Source organism: Malaclemys terrapin, chromosome 1 (assembly GCF_027887155.1).
Source record: "Malaclemys terrapin pileata isolate rMalTer1 chromosome 1, rMalTer1.hap1, whole genome shotgun sequence".
NCBI classification, from domain to species: Eukaryota; Metazoa; Chordata; order Testudines; family Emydidae; genus Malaclemys; species Malaclemys terrapin.
In genome coordinates this window covers 71,144,483-71,165,217 of record NC_071505.1, presented here as the reverse complement: position 1 = coordinate 71,165,217, position 20,735 = coordinate 71,144,483, and the positions used below count along the sequence as shown (strand labels likewise).

At 40.7% G+C, this 20,735-nt stretch overlaps 1 protein-coding gene across 6 annotated transcripts in view; it reads right to left on the bottom strand.

Moving 5' to 3' along the window:
• Positions 1 to 20,735, bottom strand: part of NAV3 (neuron navigator 3) — a 583,663-nt gene that overhangs the window by 59,727 nt on the left and 503,201 nt on the right. For 4 of the 6 annotated variants that reach the window (XM_054027082.1, XM_054027035.1, XM_054027044.1 and 1 more), the window contains 4 exons: positions 13,155 to 13,431; positions 10,120 to 10,825; positions 8,206 to 8,694; positions 573 to 614 (listed from right to left, as the gene is read on the bottom strand). In XM_054027082.1, the coding sequence (XP_053883057.1) occupies positions 573 to 614; positions 8,206 to 8,694; positions 10,120 to 10,825; positions 13,155 to 13,431 (1,514 nt within the window). The remainder of the gene's footprint in view (positions 1 to 572; positions 615 to 8,205; positions 8,695 to 10,119; positions 10,826 to 13,154; positions 13,432 to 20,735) is intronic. The other 2 variants (XM_054027054.1, XM_054027064.1) reach the window with 1 other exon arrangement.

Genomic DNA, 20,735 nt, shown 5'->3' with positions numbered 1-20,735 from the left:
GAAGAGAGCAGTGATGAGTGGAGGTCATGTGGGTGGCTGGGTTGGGTTCTGAGTAGAGCTGGGGTGTGTCTGAGCAGGGCCTGTCTTATGCTTTCAAACCCTGGATGCTGAAATGTGTCTCTTTTAGGTTGTGAATCCTTAACCCGTCAAGCTGGATCTGTGAAGGCAGTTCTCCCCAGCCCCAAATCCATGGCTACTTGCACTTAGAGCCCACGTTCTGGCCCATCTCTAAAACCTTGTTATTCTGCCCATTTTCAGTTTGCTTTGTGTTGCAAAGGTACTTTGTTACTCTCTTTATTATACTGCATTGTATGTCTCTTAACATTCATCATATAAGGAAACTATTTTTAACAGTTTTTGCTTTCCAAGATATATCTGTATACTCAGTGTATTCACTAGGCCAGACTGGAAAGAGAAAATCTAATGTTAATGGTCTAGTTTGCTTGATTTAAACTTAAACACCAGGAGCTCTGTTGTAAACAGGATCAGCAAGGAGAAAGAGACGGAGAGACAATGTAGAAAAGTTTACAGAACAACAGAGAAGCTGCAATCATGCTGAATAAAGTATATACCTTAGTCCCTTTTTGGGTAGTGTATTTCTGTCAAGCTGCATGCTGTTAAAACAAAGAAAACCCCTAAGGACATACAGTAAACAGGACTATTCAGAATAACAAACTCTAAAAGTCTAGATATGTTCATATAACAAAAGGAGATTTAATATATTCTAATGTCTCTTTATGATAAAACCCTGACTCATTAGAGAGGAAGACAGGACATGGATTGCCACATGTTAATTTTTCATCCAGACATGCTCTGGTCTGGGTCAATAGCCATTTGGCGACTGTCCAAATCAGACAGAAGTTCTGCCTTCCAATTCTTAATCTTCCTTACTGAGTCATGCAGACTCAACCTGTATGGGATTCATATGGTCACAGAATGAACGTGCATTTTTCACAGCTTCCTATGATCTTTTGCTATGTTTCTATACAAAATGCAGGTTTGTGACACCTGCAAAGAGGCAGCATGGCCTTGCCAGAAGCTAAGTGGCAGATTCTGCTTGTAGGAAGATGTGCTAAATATATAGACACTGATTCACCATTGTCTTGCTGCTTGTGCAATCAATGCAAGTGCAGATGGGGTGCAGGGCCGGTGCTACCATTAAGGCAAACTAGGCGGTTGCCTAGGGCGCCAAGATTTGGGGGCGCCAAAAAGCTGTGCCCCCAATTTTTTTTTTACAGCGTTCCTGGGCTGGGCTGCCGGCGGCACGCTGACACGTGTGGCTCAGACTCCTCTCCCAGCGCAGCGGCTGCTCCACTTCTCCTGCCTCCAAGGCTTGCGGCGCCAATCAGCTGTTTGGTGCCACAAGCCTGGGAGGAGAGGAGAATTAGAGCAGAGGCGGCGTGCAGAGGGGGGGGGCGCCTCAGGGCAGGGGGGGAGCTGCCGGGGGAGGGCACCTCGGGGCGGAGGGGGGGCGGGGAGGCTGCCGCAGGACTGGGGTGGAGGGCGCAAGGTGGAAGTTTCACCTAGGGCACGAAACTTCCTTGCACCGGCCCTGATGAGGTGTAAAATGCCATCAGATTAGATGGTAGAAGCATTTTAAAACTCACTTTGTGCTGGAGTGAACAACAACATGAGATGCAAGGCACAGGAGAATTGGGCTCTTACCAGTGTAAATCCTTCCAGAGACAGGGAGCTGCTTAAAAGGGCTGTCCCTTACCTTCCTTTAAATAGGAAATAATTCAGGTGGTTTATCTTCCCCCAATTATCTAGGCCATAGGCAACAACTCCCTGGGTATTCCAGGGCTGGAATACTGACGAAAAAAAATTAGTGGGTGCTCAGTACCCACCGGCAGCGGGCAGGAAGTGCTGGGGAGAGGGGGCGGAAAGAGGCCAGGGAGGGGCGGGGCAGGGGTGGAAAGAGGCAGGGGGTTGTGGGGGCTTGGAGGAAAGGGGGGAGTGGGGGCAGGACCTGGGGCAGAGTGGGGGTCAAGTACCCCCTGGGATCTGAGTAAATCGATGCCTATAATCTAGGATTTCAGCTGTCTGGTGATTGCAATACTTGATTGGGCTCTTCAGTGAAATATACTATTTTATTTTGGAAATATAATTCAATGTCAATATGAGGATTAAATTAAATGTGTGTGTGGGGGGTGGGGTGGAGGTTCTATGTTGCATCACACCATCACCACAAAGCTAAGCAGCATGTACTTTACTCCTTCGAGAGACGCATCAGAGACAAACAGTCCCTTGGATCCACACTGCCTTCCTAGGGAAATGTTCTAAACTTTCACACTATTGCTAACTGGCTCAATTCCAGTGGTGTTAGCAGTGCTGAGAGCCCTCATGCAGACGGGGCAGTTTTCAAAATAGTTTTATGTAACCGTGCTCACAGCAGGTCTAGCTGACAAGATGTTGAAAATGCTCTAACCAGCCCCTCATCTCAGCTAGGGCTCTCAACGTTACTAACCCCAGAGGAGCTCAACCGGTCTTAGCAATGGTAGGAATTAATAAAGCAAATGTCCCTAATTTAGTCAGGGCCTCACTCTGCACAGGGAGAAGAAAGTTGATGGAAGCTACTCAGGGCTTGTCTAGACTGCCTCACAGTTCAGACTACAGGGGTGTGAACAGCAGTTTGAACCAAAGTGCTGCACTGTAACTCCCCCATGTGGACACTATGGCCATGAACTAAAAGGTTCCTACTTCACATTGATGTAGTCCTGTTTGAAGTCGTCTACATTAATGTGAACGAGGAATCTTTTAGTTCACACCTGCAGCATCCACACGGGGGAGTTACAGTACAGCATATTGGTGCTCATTGCTATTCACACCACCATAGTCTGAACCTCAGGCAGTATAGACATGCCCATAAAGGTGATGCAGTGTAAGCTTGACAATAACTGTCTACAAGTGATTGGTCCACTGATAAACCTATAACTTGATTTCCAGCCTGGCACATGAACAATCATCAAAAATTAACCCTGGCTGAGACGGAGATTACATGGATTTTAATGCATTGTTCATGCATTTACTAGTCCTCTATAATAAACAAGGCCCTGATTCTTGATTTGTGCCATTAGGTGCCACTTAAATATATTATTTAGCTGCCCAACATAAAACTAAACAAACATTTATTCTGTATTTCAAAATATTATTAAATTCTATGACTAATCCTCCAAAATTGAGATGTCCACATTGCAGCTATTAATAATTAATGCTAATATGACAGCATGTTAATTCACTTCCTTAAGTGGCCAGGTCTTTTCTTTTCAGCATCAGGAAGCACCCCCTCCCCCTTTATGAAGCTGAGCATGTTGCTTCTACAAACGCTAATAACTATGGGGTTAAAGGAAAAACCAGAACCAGTAAACGAAAGTAGATCTTCTGAATTGTAATGCAGAGTAACACTGCTAGGTCACAGCTACGCAGACCCTACTGGTTTATAGACCTCTGAAGATAATGTACAAACAAGTCAGATTTAACGTGTTAATCTGAAGTTTCTTGGAAGACCCGTCACAAGTGTAGTGAGCTGCCTTTTTAAGTCATAACGACTGTGGGGGAGAATGGCACAAAATGTTATAAATACCAACATTATCATACACCTTGTAAACAACCAACAGCAGTGCTGCAAGCAGACGTGCATAAATGCTCCGGTTGTCAAGCCCACATTCCCCTTCTAGACATTGGGTCAGATTCTCTATCCCCATTCTGTTTCCTTTGAGCTGTGGAAACCATCCACAAGTCTCTCTCTGAGGTTCTCCAGAAGTCCCTGGAGACCACAGATGACCTCTCTTTTTCCCTACTCACAGCCCCTAGCTCAGGGGGGGATTCAGAGGTTGGGTGAGGAAGTGGATGGTGTGAAATGCAATTGGCTATACCTAACTGGTGTATGGCCCTCAGGTAGGGTGACCAGATAGCAAGTGTGAAAAATTGGGACAAGGGGTGAGGGTAACAGGTGCCTATATAAGGCAAATTCCCAAATATTGGGAATGTCCCTATAAAATTGGGACCCTTAGGGAACATAATCAGCAGGAACAAGTTAAAGCAGCACCTAGGCTGCTCTAGCTGGGACTAGTCCAAGGATGAGATGGAGAATCAAGGAGCTGTAACCGGTTACCTGACTGCTGTTGAGCACAGCAGCTCATGATGCAGCCCGTTGACCATCTAGACAGGTGTTAATTCTGCAACACTTATCTACTATCCCTCCTCCTCTGCTCTGGCCATGCAGAATAGGAACATAAAAGTTGTAAATACTCCACAGAGGTAAAAAATACAGAGGAATCTCTGACTTTGGGTTTGTCTACACAAGATAGTTTTACCAGTCAATACCAATATAATTTAACCGATAGAAATTATACTAGTATAACTTTCCATATGGACGCTCTTATTCTGGATGTAGGAGTGGCTTTTTGGGGCCTTTCAAAATGACATAACATAAACTGAGAAAGCCATTCTTATTCCAGAATAAGTGTGTCCATACTGTTATAGTGGTACAAATTTTCACCTCAAGCCTTGACCACACTTAAAAGGATTTGCTGGTATAGCTATGCTGATATAGATATACCTGCAGCCGGCAATTCAGTTTATTAGAAGCTCTTTCAGTCTCGTGCAACTGCTCCCAGTAAAGAAAGAAGAATAAATCTTGCTACAGCTACTTCTGCATGGCTTTGCAGACTACTAACAGTATGGGTCTGGAAAGCAACCAGTGCCCCTATGACTGTGGTTTACAGGGTGAAGAGAAGGGGACCTTTTTCTGTCTCCTAATGTTGCGAAACTACATTTTTGTTGGAAAAAGCATAAGGTTCAACTGTATAAAACAATATAGTTTTTTTTAACAGACCTTTTGGAAAAAAAAATCAGACTAAAAAAATCCTATTGGGGCTATAAATCAAGAAATGACAACTTTCTCTAGAAATGTGTGTGTTGATTCATTCTGAGGCCAGATCAACATGATATATGTCTCTCTCAGGACTCAGTCAAAATATCCCCACGTGGACAGATATGAAATTTTAAAAGTATTTGGAATCACTGAAATTAAGTCACTGAACAAATACATGAAGTACTAGAAGTTGGAGCTGCTCAGGAGCTTACATCAAGCCATTAACATTAATGTGATATTAAACATCTTTTGCAAGACTATAAGATTTAGCATATACTCAACATCCTTCCATATCTTCTTATTGACTTTCTCATTCTGAAATGTAATAGTAGGAGTTAATGGAGGAACACAATCAATTACTCTATAAACTAAAAAAATCATATTTAATACTTTGTACAATATTGTCCTTTTCAGTTGGTAAAATATAATGTAGGGCTGTCAAGTGATTAAAAAAATTAATTGTGATTAATCATGCTTTTAAACAATAATAGAATACCATTTATTTAAATATTTTCAGATGTTTTACACATTTTCAAATATAGAGATTTCAATTTCAACACAGAATACAAAGTGTACAGTTCTCACTTTATTTTTATTATAGATATTTGCACTGTAAAAATAAAAGAAAGAGAGTATTTTTCAATTCACCTCATACAAGTACTGTAGTGCAATCTCTTTGCCATAAAAGTTGAACTTACAAATGTAGAATTATGTATAAAAATAACTGTATTCAAAAATAAACAATGTAAAACTTTAGAGCCTAAAAGTCCACTCCGTCCTACTTCTTGTTCAGCCAATACTCAGACAAACAATTTTGTTTACATTTGCAGGAGATAATGCTACCCGCTTCTTATTTACAGTGTCACCTGAAAGTGAGAACAGGCATTCACATGGCATGGTTGTAACCAGCATCAAAAGATATTTATGTGCTAGATGTGCTAACGATTCATATGTCCCTTCATGCTTCAACCGCCATTCTGGAGAACATGCATCCAATAACGATCCAAACCAGTGTAGACCAATGCATGTTCATTTTCATCATCTGAGTCAGATGCCATAAACAGAAGGTTGATTTTATTTTTTGGTGGTTTGGGTTGTGTAGTTTCCGCATCAGAGTGTTGCTTTTTTAAGACTTCTGAAAGCATGTTCCACACCTCATCTCTCTCAGATTCTGGAAGGCACCTCAGATTCTTAAACCTTGGGTTGAGTGCTGTAACTATTTTTAGAAATCTCACATTGGTACCTTCTCTGTATTTTGTCAAATCTGCAGTGAAAGTGTTCTTAAAACAAACAACATGTGCTGGGTCACCATTCGAGACTGCTATAACACAAAATATATGGCAGAATATGGGTAAAACAGAGCAGGAGATATACAATTCTCCCCCCCAAGGAGTTCAGTCAGAAATTTAATTAATGCATTATTTTTTTAACGAGTGTCATTGGCATGGAAACATGTATTCTGGAATGGTGGCTGAAGCATGAAGAGGCATACAAATTTTTAGCATATCTGGCACGTAAATACTTTGCAGTGCCGGCTACAAAAGTGACATGTGAACACCTGTTCTCACTTTCAGGTAACATTGTAAATAAGAAGCGGGCAACATTTTCTCCTGCAAATGTAAACAAACTTGTTTGTCTTAGCGATTGGCTGAACAAGAAGTAGGACTGAGTGGACTTTTAGGCTCTAAAGTTTTACATTGTTTTGTTTTTGAATGCAGTTATGTAACAACAACTAAATCTACATTTGTAAGGTGCACTTTCCTTATAAAGAGATTTAGTACTTGTATGAGGTGAATTGAAAAAAACTATTTCTTTTGTTTATCATTATTACAGGGCAAACATTCATTATAAAATATTATAAAGTGAGCATTGTACACTTTGTATTCTGCGTTGTAATTCAGATCAATATATTTGAAAATGTAGAAAAACATCCAAAATATTTAATAAATTTCAACTGGTATTCTATTGTTTAACAGTGCAATTAAAACTGTGATTAATCGTCATTAGATTTTTTAATCACCATTACTTTTTTTGAGTTAATCGCCTGAGTTAACTGAGATTAATCGACAGCCCTAATATAATGTAATTACTACATATACATTGAGGGGCCACGGACAACTTAAAATCACGTGTGGTGTCAATGTCTTTTTATCTTTCTGCTGGTCTACACAGATTGTGTACCTGGCATAACTATGATGCTTATGGGCGTGATTTTTTACCAATATGCGTAAACTGCTACAACCCCAAGTGGGGATGCAGTTATACCAGCACAAAAATGCCTTATACCAGTACAAGGCATTTTTTCTGGTTGTGAATTTTCCAACAAAAGATTTTTTCATTGGAAAAAGCCCATTCATCAAAAGTGGAACTGTTTGCAGAAATGGCTTGGTTTTGATAAATCTTCCAATTTTTGAAAAAAAAAAGTTTTGAGATTGTCTAAATGTTCTGTTTTTCGTTTTCTAAACAAACAGTTTTGGTTTTTGGTTCAAAGCTACTTTTCATTTTGAATTTTTAGTAAATTTATACTAAAAATGTTTTACAAAATTGAAAATGGTTGAAATTGAAAGGAAACATTTCACAAGTATTGAAACAAAACACTTTTCTTGACCTGGTCCACTTTTTTTCGGATTATTGGTTAAAAAAATGTTTGGGATTTGAACTTTTTGCCATAAATTAAGAAATACCTTTTTTTTTTTTTCCGAAATATCAAAAGCTCTCAGGGATGGGAAAACCATTTCCTTACTAGTTCAACTTATTTCCCTCCCTGTACAGACATATAAGCTATACCAGTCTAAGAACCTTTATATTGGTATAACTCAATCCATGCTAGAGGAGTTATACTTTATACCTGCATAGTTAAAGCAGTACAATGTTCGTGGGTAGACAAGACAGTGAAGAGATTATGGGGAGGTGAGATTTCTCCTGTTCTAGTCTGCATGTTCTGTGCAGAACTTGTCAAAACTTTGTGTAGCCATGCCACGATCTTGCAAGTTTACCTCCCAAATGAACCTCCCATCGACCTCAATGGGGACTGCACACAGGATCTCCCATGGGAAAGAAGCTGCCAGATTGGGGAATTAATTGGTTTTTGATTTTGTGCTGCTCTTTCACAGAGCAACAAGAGAGTGAAAAACATTTTTAAAAGTAAGAAAATGTGCTTGTAAAACTGCAAAAAGTGGCCACGAGCTGTGTGCCAGGTTCAGTGCTGGTGATTACTTTTCTCTCTCTCTTTTTTTGATGGTGTCCCTATGGGCTTTCTCTTTTTGTTGTTTCTGTTTCTGTTGCATTCTCACTGTTTTTGTTCTCACTGTGTCTACAGTTAAGCTCACCTTTCCGATAGTGTAGATCTGACACTTCCAGTCCTCATGAGCATGCTCTGAACCTCCTGAGTGCCTGTTGTCAATCCAGAGAGAGAGCTATGATGGCTCAGAGGGAGATCAATAGATTCAGAGCTCGTGTGCAGGCTAGTCATTGACTGGTAACTTGGTGTGTCCTTACTGCCAGCTGAGGAGCTGCTCAGGTTTGCAGCCCACACGAGACCACCTGATGTGAAAGAGTGAACAGATGCTGGACTGGAAGCCAAGGAGTGACTTAAGCTTACAACATCTGTATTTAATTCCGAGGGTTTACTGAAGAGGGGGCTGCTGCTACCACTTTGCCCACCTGCACTGCCCATACTGCCTGTACCCGAAGATGGAGATTCTAGGCTTCCTTGCCGTGCTAATGTGGTACTAGGGCTGGGCATTGCTGATGTGGGTTTCACACTTTCAGTATTGGGTGCAGAGGCAGCTTTGCCACCAGCCTTGGCACCAAACAACCTAAAAGTAAAACAAACAGTTTTAGTTGTTATTCAGAGAAACTGACACCCACCTTAAACATTCAAGGCATAACATCCCGAGAGCCAAATTCCACATTTAATTACTGCTACTCAAATAATGCACTCCTTGTTGATTAATCACCTCACAACATTAAATCCACTTAATTACATCACACTAACACGGGGTTTATTTTATTATCAAAAACTCTCATTCACTGTTTTTCAGATGTGTTCTGTTTAGGTATAGATCTTCACACAGAGATGAAAAACAAGCAAATCTTGGGTTTTATGACTGCATAAGCAGATTAAACTTTCACCCAAATCCAGTAGTTAGTTTAACTCCTACACTTAAACCATTAGACTACTAAAAACATTACTTCCAATAAGCAGCTAAAATGATTGCAACAATCACTTGTAAAAGGGCACTCTTGACAGTTTGTCAAACAGCTAAATATTTGTCCAAGGTTTCCCCCCTCCCACTTTCCCCCCTCTTTTGCACAGATGGTGGTATGGATATCAGCCAAATAGTAATTAGTCAGATACAATAATATACACAGAGCTAAATGTGTCAAGCCTTTTCCAAGGGCAGAAAGGACAGACATGCATGCAATGTGGCTGTTACCAGCACTTTATGGAGGTTATGTTTCTACTATAATAATGCAAACCCTGTCCCGCCCCCGGAAAATAAGTTGAAATATAGTCAATGATGGTTTAGTCTCTTGCTGAAAATATCTTAAGCACTTTGTTTGCAGTCCATAATACACTTTCAATATAAATGCAAAACTTGCACAGAAATAAAGTAATCAATAAATATGGCATAGCAATCTCTTTTATTTATAATAAAGCCCATGATAATCAACAGTAGGTCAATCATTTTACAGGCACTAAATGGAAACATGTTGGCAATAGACCACAGGAGGGCAGCATTGGCTTTTACTTAAACAATGGAAGCCTTTCATCTAGTGCACTTTCATAAACATTAGACTAGGGTATTTCCAACCAATTCACATTTTGTTAATGTTTCTGATGGGGGATGTACCGAAACGACAAAGATAATAAAATCATTATAGCTAGAGGTTGCTGACAATTTTAAAAGCAAATACTTTATTAATCTGTATTTCTATGGAGTCAAATGCTCATTAGGTTTTTTCCCCCACAGGCTTCAAACACCATTAAAGTGACAGAACCTCCATAAATGAGAGGACTTTCTTCTATTTGGGGATTTATCTTAATATTCAATGAGAACGTGTTATACTCTTCATGATTTACATGTAGCTACTGTGGGACAGTGGTCAAAATTCAAGAAACACTCATTTCAGGGTTGCAGTGAGAGCCTCATTCCTTAAGAATTCTGTTAATAAATATTTTATATTTCTTTCACACTTTATTTATTTTTAAATGCAGGATTTCATAGCAAACCCCTTACCTTCGGAATGTGGGCGAAGCAATGTCTGGGTATTTGGATCCTGGCTGCCTGAGTCCTGGTGTCCCACAGGCACTGGCGGAGGTTGGGCTGGATTTGGGGGAACTGGACAATGAAACACTCTCGGAATCAGACACCGCCACTTTCTCTTTTTCCTTGTCTGTCTGATTGATGGTGACGGGACTGGAGCGCCCTGAGCCAATCTTCGTGGGCTCTCTCAGTTTGGTGGTGGCAGCACCTGCAGACTTGCTGCTGACATTAGAGTCGATGCTGCTGGTGCTGGACCTGTGTCCACCTCTTCCAGGAATACCGCTGGTGCTCGATTTTGAAGGGCGTGGCAAACTCCGATACTGCAGTGTGGTCTTCGAGTTAACATGTAATACACCGTCGTCCTGATTCTGTGATCCATCTAAGCTAGTTTTCCTCCCTGCATTTGACTTGCCACCAATGGCTGAGGATTTGGGCATCTTCCCCAGTGTCGCCGACCCACTTGTTATGGTTGCCCCACTTGTGGTGATTATAGTCGAAGATCCCACCCCAGCCTTCTTGAATCCAAAGGAGCCAGTAGCTGTTGACCGTCCAATGCCAGAGGGAGGCTTTTTTCCTTCATCGCCACTGCTTTTTCCTGCGTCTGATGGAGAGCGCTGTATAGAGGTGCCTTTGAGGGGAGTTTTCACTTTTTCAGAAGCCTTCGCATCATCTGTTTTTCCTAATTAAGAGTATATTTTATTTAGACCTCTGTATTTATAGTTATAGTAGCTTAATATCAAGTTATAATTACTACATGGTTGTATTTTGAGATATAAATGATATACAAGCAGATAAATTGCCATAAGAAAACGCACCAATTAATATCTAATATTGAACCAGGACTTAAGTCTATCTAGTCCTGGTTCAATATCTCATCTCTGTCAGTAGTCAGTACCAGATGCAGTATATTAAAGATAAGCATCAGGTATTAAAAGACTGAAATTCTACTGAGGATTTCTAGCTACATATACATGATGTGGGCATAGCTCATGTGATTTGTAAGAAGAGCTTGAAGCTCAAACTATGATTTTTAGATAAAGTTTTTTTTTTTTTGGTTAGTAATACAGTATATCGAAGAAATATGTGGAAATAAAATGTTAACAGCAATTAACAATTCAAAAATACATTATTTATCTTTGAAGAAATGAATTCGCCTTCATTCTTCAGTTTTGCTTTCATTGCATATGTTTTCATTCACTTATAGTTAATTTCATTGTGATGGTAAAAGTGCAAACAATTATCAATGAGTATTTACAATCTAATGACAATAATAAATCATAATACTCTTTATCCAGGTCAGTATTATGATTTAATTTTATTTGTCATATCCCTAGTATCTCTTCACGATTGTTATTTGTATGAGATTGTCCTCATTAGTACACACACATGCATCTTTCCAGATTACATTGCTATACAGTGCTATTGTGAAATGTTAAAAATGTTTACAAATACGATTTAAAACAATCACTTTATTTTACCTTTACAAACACCTTTGCGGTGACAATCAAAATGGTCACGTCTCTCTGCATTCTTTAATTCTGATTTCTCGTAGAGTGCCTACACTAAGATCATAAGAACTTCTAAAGATAATTATAGTATTTCATTAATATATCAAGTTATTATAGCAAGTTTGTAGCTCTATGGAGTAGTTCCTCTTGTGGTGTCAAACTGTCATGAAGAGGAAGACGTTTATTACATTTCTCTTATTCTATCCAACTCCATTACTGTAGAAATAGATATATATGTACATATACACACACAGTGCATTGTACACTCTCTCACATGTACATATCATATGTGCATATATAAATACATACATACACAGAGTATATGGATTTTTTCAAAATAAATAAAAACTTCAATTTTCTGCTGCACTGCTCTGTTCCAATGGAACAGAAGATTCCACCAGCATGGGGAAATCCTTGGGTGGTACAGAGCAGCAATAGAGGTCCTTATGTCATCCTACTCCTAGTTGCTAGTGCACAGGTGTAGCCAGGGCATATCTGAGTCCAGATGATCTCTAGCTACTGGAATCGACCCAGAAGGAGCTGAAGATGGTGTAGATAAAAGCAGTCTTCAGGCTTCTCTAAATTTACACTCTGGGGCCAGACTGGCAGTTGGCAGCCCCAGGGAATCAGGGACATGCAAATGTGGTTTGTAACCCATGCCAGACTTGGGCTGAAGGCTCCTCTGCTGGTTCATAAAATCTTTACCAATAACTTTTAAATGTTCTTGAAAGAAACATTTTTGACTAGACAGGGCCATGTGCTGAAAAATGTACTACAGAGAACACCCCGGCACTGGCAGAAGGATGGCTAGACAATCTAATAGAGGTCTTTTCCATCTTTACTTCCTATCATCTTATGATTTTTGGCTCCAAAATTAGATTGCCAAATCATTGACACTGGCTGCTACTATTTTTAAGAGGCCTTTGGGGGGATGATATATCTCTGAACCTTTACAAAGTCAGCTAGTATTGTAGAAAAAGTTGCACACGTTTTAAAAAGGAGAGAGAGAATTCTCTTAGCAGTAAGCTACACTATTTATAGCTGGAGCCTCATTTGACCCTTACACTTTGATTCAAAAATGTTCACTTTGGCTTATCTCACCTCAGTGTAAATGCATTTCTCCTATACTGTGTTGTTTTTGTTTTATACTCTCAACAGCTATTGGGGTAAGTCTTTCCGAGAACATAAAATAACAGAAAGAAAAACAGGAGGAAACAATACATTAGAATTCCCTGATAAGAAATTATGTTACTCCTATGATAATAAAGCAAAATTCAGTCACACTTTATATTAAGGGTACCTCTATATAGGTTAATAAATGATTAAGAGATATTTTAATAAATGGTTAATTAATTGTTGTAGAGACTAATAGGTGAGTCAATGGCTTATAACCACGGTTTATAACCATTTGTAACACCTTCTACTATCTGTGACATACTTAAACATCTATTAATTATTATTAACCCGTTACAAACTCTTTTTTCTGAGCTATAATCCTACCAGGTGTCTTGAGAGCACTTGTCCCAGCTTTGTGTCTGGATGAGGTCGTTCCGACTTGTGCTGTCATGCCTCTCCTCCAGGATCCAGTCTGTGAAACAGACAGAGATGCTTTCTGACCTCCCTTCTCTGAGTCTTCAGACAGCCCCGAGGGAAGGCCCTTCCATTTCCCACTGCTGTCTACGTTGCTGTCAAAGTCCTCCTCTGGCTTCTTCAGTTCTTCAGTGCTGCCCCAGTTTTCACTGTCTGTTACGGACCGTTTCTCTGAATCAGTCTTCAGCTACAAGACATTTACATCACAGGAAATGGTAAGTTTCAGCTTCATTCAATATTTTCTCATTTCTTAAATCCAAGGAACAAAAGGCGAATAAAGCAAACTGATTTCTTTGTACCACAGATTATATTATGAATGTTATTATGAAACCCAGTTTACTTCAGTCTTCATCTGTAACACCTTATTGTCCCTCCACTCCCTAGGGATTTCACAAACAAGTCATTGCTTTGGGAAAGTTTTATTTCACAAAACTCAAATAGGGGAATCGCCAATATGCTACCAAAGATTTCATGGACATATCTGTAATTCTTTATTCTGGCAAACCTTACATTGATTAAAATGGGAATATTGTCTGAATAACAGGTATGTGTCCCAGAAGATGGTGAGATAGAAAGACGGGACAAAATGTTAAATGGGTATTCTTATTTCCCTTCATCATTCTCCATGTTGCAATTCATGGGCTAAATTCTCTGCTGGCATAACCCCATTGAAGTCAACAGAGTTACACAGGCAGAGAATTTGCCTCCATACCTCAATTAGCTGGCAAAGCAGCTACAGAATCACATACTGCACCATTGCGGATGGGGAGAACATGAGGTGGGTTGAGGGGAAGATTTAAAATGAGGCCCATGTGAGGGCATCCCTCTACCAGTACCCCTTGGCCCAGAACTGTGAAAGGAAGACATAAACACATGCTGTGGGCAAGCAGCACCTCTCCTTCCCCAGCCATGTGATCTTGAGGAAGGACACTGCAGGGAAGAAGCAGCTAGAGACCGCAGCCAGCACAGCAACTACGGAAGCAGCTCCAACCCCTACTTGCCCCTCCCTCGCAGTGTCTTCATCGCAGTCTCACTCCACACCTTCCCCTCATACCTTCCTCCCCTCAGTCACTTCTCCTATTCTGTTCCCTTTACCCCTCTCTTTTCCCATGTCTTTCCATTCAGCTAATCCTCTCCTAAATAATCCCTGCACCCCCAACAACAACAAAATGGTGGGACTAACACAACATTTAGTGTCATCACACTGTTTTCGGGTTCTACCCCTTCTCCCCTGTGTCTGTCTTGAATATTTAGACTGTAACTCTTTGAGACAGGGACCATCTACTACTCTGTATTCGTACAATGCCTAGCACAATAGGACTCTGTTCTTGTATGGTCCCTAGACAATATTGTAATAAACAAGATTAATTATAATTGGATGGCAAAGTTGATGGAGTGTTCACCCCACACCAGCCCTGAAAGGGTTAAGGAAGCTGAGAAAGGGCCAATTAGTGTGATAGGCCACACCTGCAGAAGCAACCCTGGATTGGAAGATGAAGCTTTGCTGAACAGGTGTGAACGGGGCTAATATAAAGCCAGGAAGGTTTCAACAGAAAGGGTGAGGGCTGGGGGGAGATGGAGAATTTTCTGACCCCAAATGATGTTATTCTGGAAACTGAAGAAGAGTCTATTCCTGAGGAAGAATGGAAACAAAATAGGGGGGAAAGAGTAGAAGCAGAAGCAGATGATGATATCAGCAAAAAAAGCAAAGCTGAGGAAGGAAATAAACCAAATGGTTGTAAGTGTGAGATCCCTAGCCAAAGAAATAAGATTAGGTGATGCTAACCCTGTGAAAGTAGCTGACTGGACTGAGAAAAAGCAGAGGGAATATTGTAAGAGCGAGGAGCCTGCAAGCAGAAGCGATGCATGGGGTGGGTGCGGGCTCAAGTGTCCCCCCACCCGATTTCTCTGAGTGCTGAGCTGCCCTTGCATGGCTTGCTCTGCTCAGCCTGTTGGTGGGGGTAGGGGAGCTCTAGCCTTCTCTGCTGCTCTGCACCCCTGGCACTTCCAGCTCACTTGGCCCCTCTCCCTGGCAGCTGGGCTGGGCAGGGAGCAGAGGGGCAATCTGCTGCCACTGCCTCCCAAGCTGAGCTCTCTCACAGATACCCACTGTGCTGCACAGAGGCAGAAACCCTGACTGGCCACCCTCAGTTGGCATGAGAAGTGACTCTGTCCCGCCCTCTCCGCTTCCCACCTGGGCCCAGCTGTCAGAGACACAGGCCAAGTAAGTCCGAAGCATGCTGGGGGAGGTGCAGCAGAAGGACAAAGCCCCCGCCCCCACTCCAGGGGCAGGTAACTCTGGAGGGGAGAGTGCAGCAGTCCACAGCGCTGGGGGTTGCTGGGGAAGGTGCTGGCAGCAGGCTCCCTCTGCTCAGCTGGAGGTAGGAGCATTGGCCATGCCCATCCCCTTGATGAGATGTCTATGAGGGTGCGGGAACTTCAGGAAGACACTGGTGCTATGAGTCTCCCTGAGCTGCCCCAGAGGCACATTGTCCCTGCTCCTGTGGCCAACCCCACCCCCAGAAGCTGGCAGGATTGGCTGCCCTGTCCCAAGGATGTGGGGCTGGAAGGTTCATCTCTGAGGTTACATGTGGGGCAGTCACATGGCCCCTACTTTACATTATGCTCACCCAATATTGTCAGGCACAGGTTGTCTACGGCTGCGAGATGGTGATCTTTTAGTTGAATGTAAAAATAAAGAACAAGCTGACAAACTGCTAAAAACTAAAATTTAGGGAAAGTTTAAAATAAGTTGCAGCTACCAAAGTATTTGACTGGAAAAAATGGGATAATATATGGAGTGTCATTGGAGCTGACCAATGTTGAGATAACCATAAGCATAGGAGAAGATGAAGTGTTTAAGTCAATGACTATTAAACGAGGAGGAGAAAGCAAGCCATCAATAGCTGTACTGATTACATGTAAAGGAGGGACTCTACCTGAGAAAGTAACACTAAGGTTTCAGATATTAAAGAACCAAGCCATATATCGTCTCTGCCTTAAGGTGTTATAAGTGCCATCTGCAGCTTATAAAAGGAAAACAAGATGTGATAAATGTAGGGGAGAGCACTCCTATGAAAATGGTATGGAAGGAACAGAGTGGTAACGACAGTCTGGCATAGAGAGTGTATCATGGCAAGGCAAGCTAAAGAGATACACAAGACAAAAATTGTTAATAACATATCTTATGCGGCAGCTGTAAGGAGACTCTCAAAGCATCAGGTGGAGAAGGACAAGACAATCAGCACAGGAAAACATGCAGACAGCCTCATTCTATAAAGAATATGACAAACACTGCAGAAGGTATAGGTAATGATCTACTACTGATGACGAAAATAAAGGTTTATTGTAGGGCTATCTATGATTAAAAAATTAATTGTGATTAATCGCGCTGTTAAACAATAATAGAATACCATTTATTTAATATTTTCAGATGTTTTCTACCTTTTCAAATATATTGATTTCAATTACAACACAGAATACAAAGGGTACAGTGCTCACTTTATTTTTTATCACAAATATTTGCACTGTAAAAAACAAAAGAAACAGTATTTTTCAATTCACCTCATACAAGTACTCTAGTGCAATCTCTTTACCATGAAAGTTGAACGTACAAATGTAGAATTAAGTATAAAAATAACTGCATTCAAAAATAAATAATATAAAACTTTAGAGCCTAAAAGTCCACTCCATCCTACTTCTTGTTCAGCCAATCACTCAGACAGACACGTTTGTGTACATTTGCAGGAGATAATGCTGCCCACTTCTTGTTAACAGTGTTACCCGAAAGTGAGAACAGGTGTTCGCATGGCACTGTTGTAGCCGGCGTCGAAAGATATTTATGTGCCAGATGTGCTAACGATTCATATGTCCCTTCGTGCTTCAACCACAATTCTAGATGACATATGTCCATGCTGATGACGGTTTCTGCTCAATAACGATCCAAACTAGTGCAGACCGACGCATGTTCATTTTCATCATCTGAATCAGATGCTACCAACAGAAGGTTGATTTTCTATTTTGGTGGTTCGGGTTCTGTAGTTTCTGCATCACAATATTGCTCTTTTAAGACTTCTGAAAGCATGCTCCACACCTCATCCCTCTCAGATTTTGGAAGGCACCTCAGATTCTTGAACCTTGGGTCTAGTGCTGTAGCTATCTTTAGAAATCTCACATTGGTACCTTCTCTGCATTTTGTCAAATCTGCAGTGAAAGTGTTCTTAAAACGAACAACATGTGCTGGGTCATCATCCAAGACTGCTATAACACAAAATATATGGCAGAATGCAGGTAAAACAGTAGGAGACATACAATTCTCCCCCAAGGAGTTCAGTCAGAAATTTAATTAACACATTATTTTTTTAACAAGCATCATCAGCATGGAAACATGTCCTCTGGAATGGTGGCTGAAGCATGAAGAGGCATACAAATGGTTCGCATATCTGTAAATACCTTGCAATGCTGGCTACAAAAGTGCCATGTGAACGCCTGTTCTCACTTTCAGGTGACATTGTAAATAAGAAGCAGGCAACATTTTCTCCAGCAAATGTACACAAATGTGTTTGTCTTAGCGATTGGCTGAACAAGAAGCAGGACTGAGTGGATTTTTAGGTGCTAAAGTTTTATATTGTTTTGTTTTTGAGTGCAGTTATGTAACAACAACAAAAATCTACATTTATAAGTTGCACTTTCCTGATAAAGAGATTGCATGACAGTACTTATATGAGGTGAATTGAAAAAAACTATTTCTTTTATTATTTTTAAAGGGCAAATATTTATAATTAAAAATAATAATATAAAGTGAGCAGTGTACACTGTTTTCTGTGTTGCAACTGAACTCAATATATTTGAAAACGTAGAAAAACATCTAAAATATTTAATACATTTCAATTGGTATTCTATTTTTTAACAGTGGGATTAAAACTGCGATTAATCATGATACATTTTTTAATCATGATTAATTTTTTGAGTTAATCGCGTAAGTTAACTGCGGTTTATCAACAGCCAGCCCTAGTTTATTGCCTTTATAATAGAGCAGAAGTTCTCAAACTGTGCTCCACAGACCACCAGTTGTCCGCGAGCTCCATTCAGGTGGTCCGCAGATGGTTTCCTCTAAAGTGCGCACCTGTGTGGCCGCACACCAGAGAATGAAGGGCCATCCACCTAATTAGTGGAGCCGCGTCAGCGTGGCTCCACTAATTAGGACCCTGGACCCTAGAGAAGATGCACATGTAAGGTGAGGTGGTGGCCTTGGGGGGGGAATAGGGGTTAGGTTGGGGGGGGGGAGTGGGGTGAGAAGAGCGGGGGGGAATTTGGGACGTGCAGGGCTGCGGCGGCCAGAGAAAGAGGCAACTTTCCCCTGCTCCAGGGCTGTGGCTGCCGGGGAGAGATGGCACTCCTTCCCAGCCTCAGCTCTGTGGCTGCTATGCCAGGGAGAGAGGGAGAGACCCCCTCTCCTTCCCAGCCCCAGCTCAGGGGCAGCGGCGGGGGTACGAGGAAGAGACCCCCCTCCTTTCCAGCCCCAGCTCGGGGCTGCCACCGCAGGGGAGAGAGGGCACATCCATCACATTAGAAAGGTAAGACTACTGATATTAAAATATGAGTTGTGTGCTTTTATTTGTAGAAAAAAATACGTTAATTATTAAGTTTTTTATATATAGGGGTTTTATCCAAATTGCTTTACAATAGTCAGATAATGGTACAAACAACATTTGGAAAGATCATTAAGTGGTCTGCCGAGACCCTCAGCAATTTTCAAGTGGTCTGCGAAAAAAAAAGTTTGAGAACCACTGTGATAGAGGTGATAAATTGTACATCACAAACTGGGAAAAAAATCAGAAAAAAATGAAAATTGTGGCTAGGGCAGTAGAAAACTACTTGTATATTAGCAACTTGTGAGTGGACAGTATTCATATAATTTTGAATGAAGTTACTGGTGAAATATGACTAGAATGGGGACCTTAATCTTTCGTTGGACTGCCACAGTCTGATAGCACATGGTCAAGAACTAAAAGAAAATATCCTGGAAATGAAAACTAAGCCAGATGTCATATGCATCCAGGAAATGATGGCTAGTTGAAAAGCTTGCTTTTATAATTGCAGGGTATACTGCCTTTAGGTAATACCAAAAACTAGGAAGAGGAGGAGCTGTTTCTACTTTCATAAGAGAAATATTAAATTGCATAGCAGTAGAGGATGAAGAAGTAAGCCTTGAATATAATGCTATTGAGATCCCAATGCAGAAGAGTAATATTTCTTTAAGGATTTATATCATCTATAATCCACGGGAGAAATTAGGAAGCTTGGAGCTACAATAAATAGTGAAGAATGCTAAATGACCATATATTATATGCGGTGATGTAAATTATCATAATAAATAATGGATAACTGATTAAAATGGCACATGCTTAGTTCATTGGTTGTTTTAAACGATGGCACACCAGCTAGATTTAATGCAGCAGATGGTAGTTTTTCCTGCTTAGACCTGGGAACTATAACAGCAGATATTTCAAGTAAATACAACTAGGAAATATATAAGGAATAAACAATTGGAAGTGATCATTTCCCTATATTTATTACTTTTCAAGAGCAAGGTCAGGCTGAAGCTAACAGAAAATTACCCACCTGAAATTTTAAGAACACTGACTGGGAGCCATTTACAAATAAATGTACTGAATTGGTGAATAATCATTGTATGAGTAATGACAGAATTTCAATAATAATGTAACAAAGGGATCAATAGTAACAGCTACTGTAACCACACCTAGGATACTGATGTACCCAAAACTAAAAGCTCACTTCCATAGTGGAATGAAGAGTGGAAAATGGTAGTTAAAGAACGGAACAAAGCCTATAATAAAGCACACCAAAAAAAAAAAAAATACAATGGATGGTGAAGCTCTAATGAAGTATAAAAAAAGTAAGGCAACAGCACAAAGTATTATTTTTAAAAAATCAAAGAAAGAGTGCTGGAGGATGTACTAAGGGTCGATAAACAAAGATACCAAGACATCAGAAATATACAGGCAAATTAGAAGAATGAATGGAATTGAGACTAAGAGTAGCCCTATCCTAGGTCTTATTGGGACTGACAACATAGTTAGAATTTCTAATAATGAGACTACAGATGTTTTGGCACAAGCTTTCTGAGGTGTCAGTAATGATGAAAACCAAAGTGAAGTTTTCCATCAGATTAAAAGATGTTTCTCATTGAAGAGAATCATGATCTATTATGTAGTTGGGGTTTCCCTGCTGAAGGAAAAGGCCCAGACAAGGACCGTCAAATCGTGGAAGTAAATGTGTGGCTACACATGTGATGTTGGCAAGAGGGCTTTGGCTTCTTCGACAATGAGCTGATGTTGCAGGACAGTGGATTACTGTGCTGGGATGTCCTCCATCTATCAAACACTAAGAAGAGCAGCTTTGGACATTGTCTGGCTAACCTGATAAGGAGAACTTTAAACTAGGTCCTATGGAGGATGGTGACAAAAA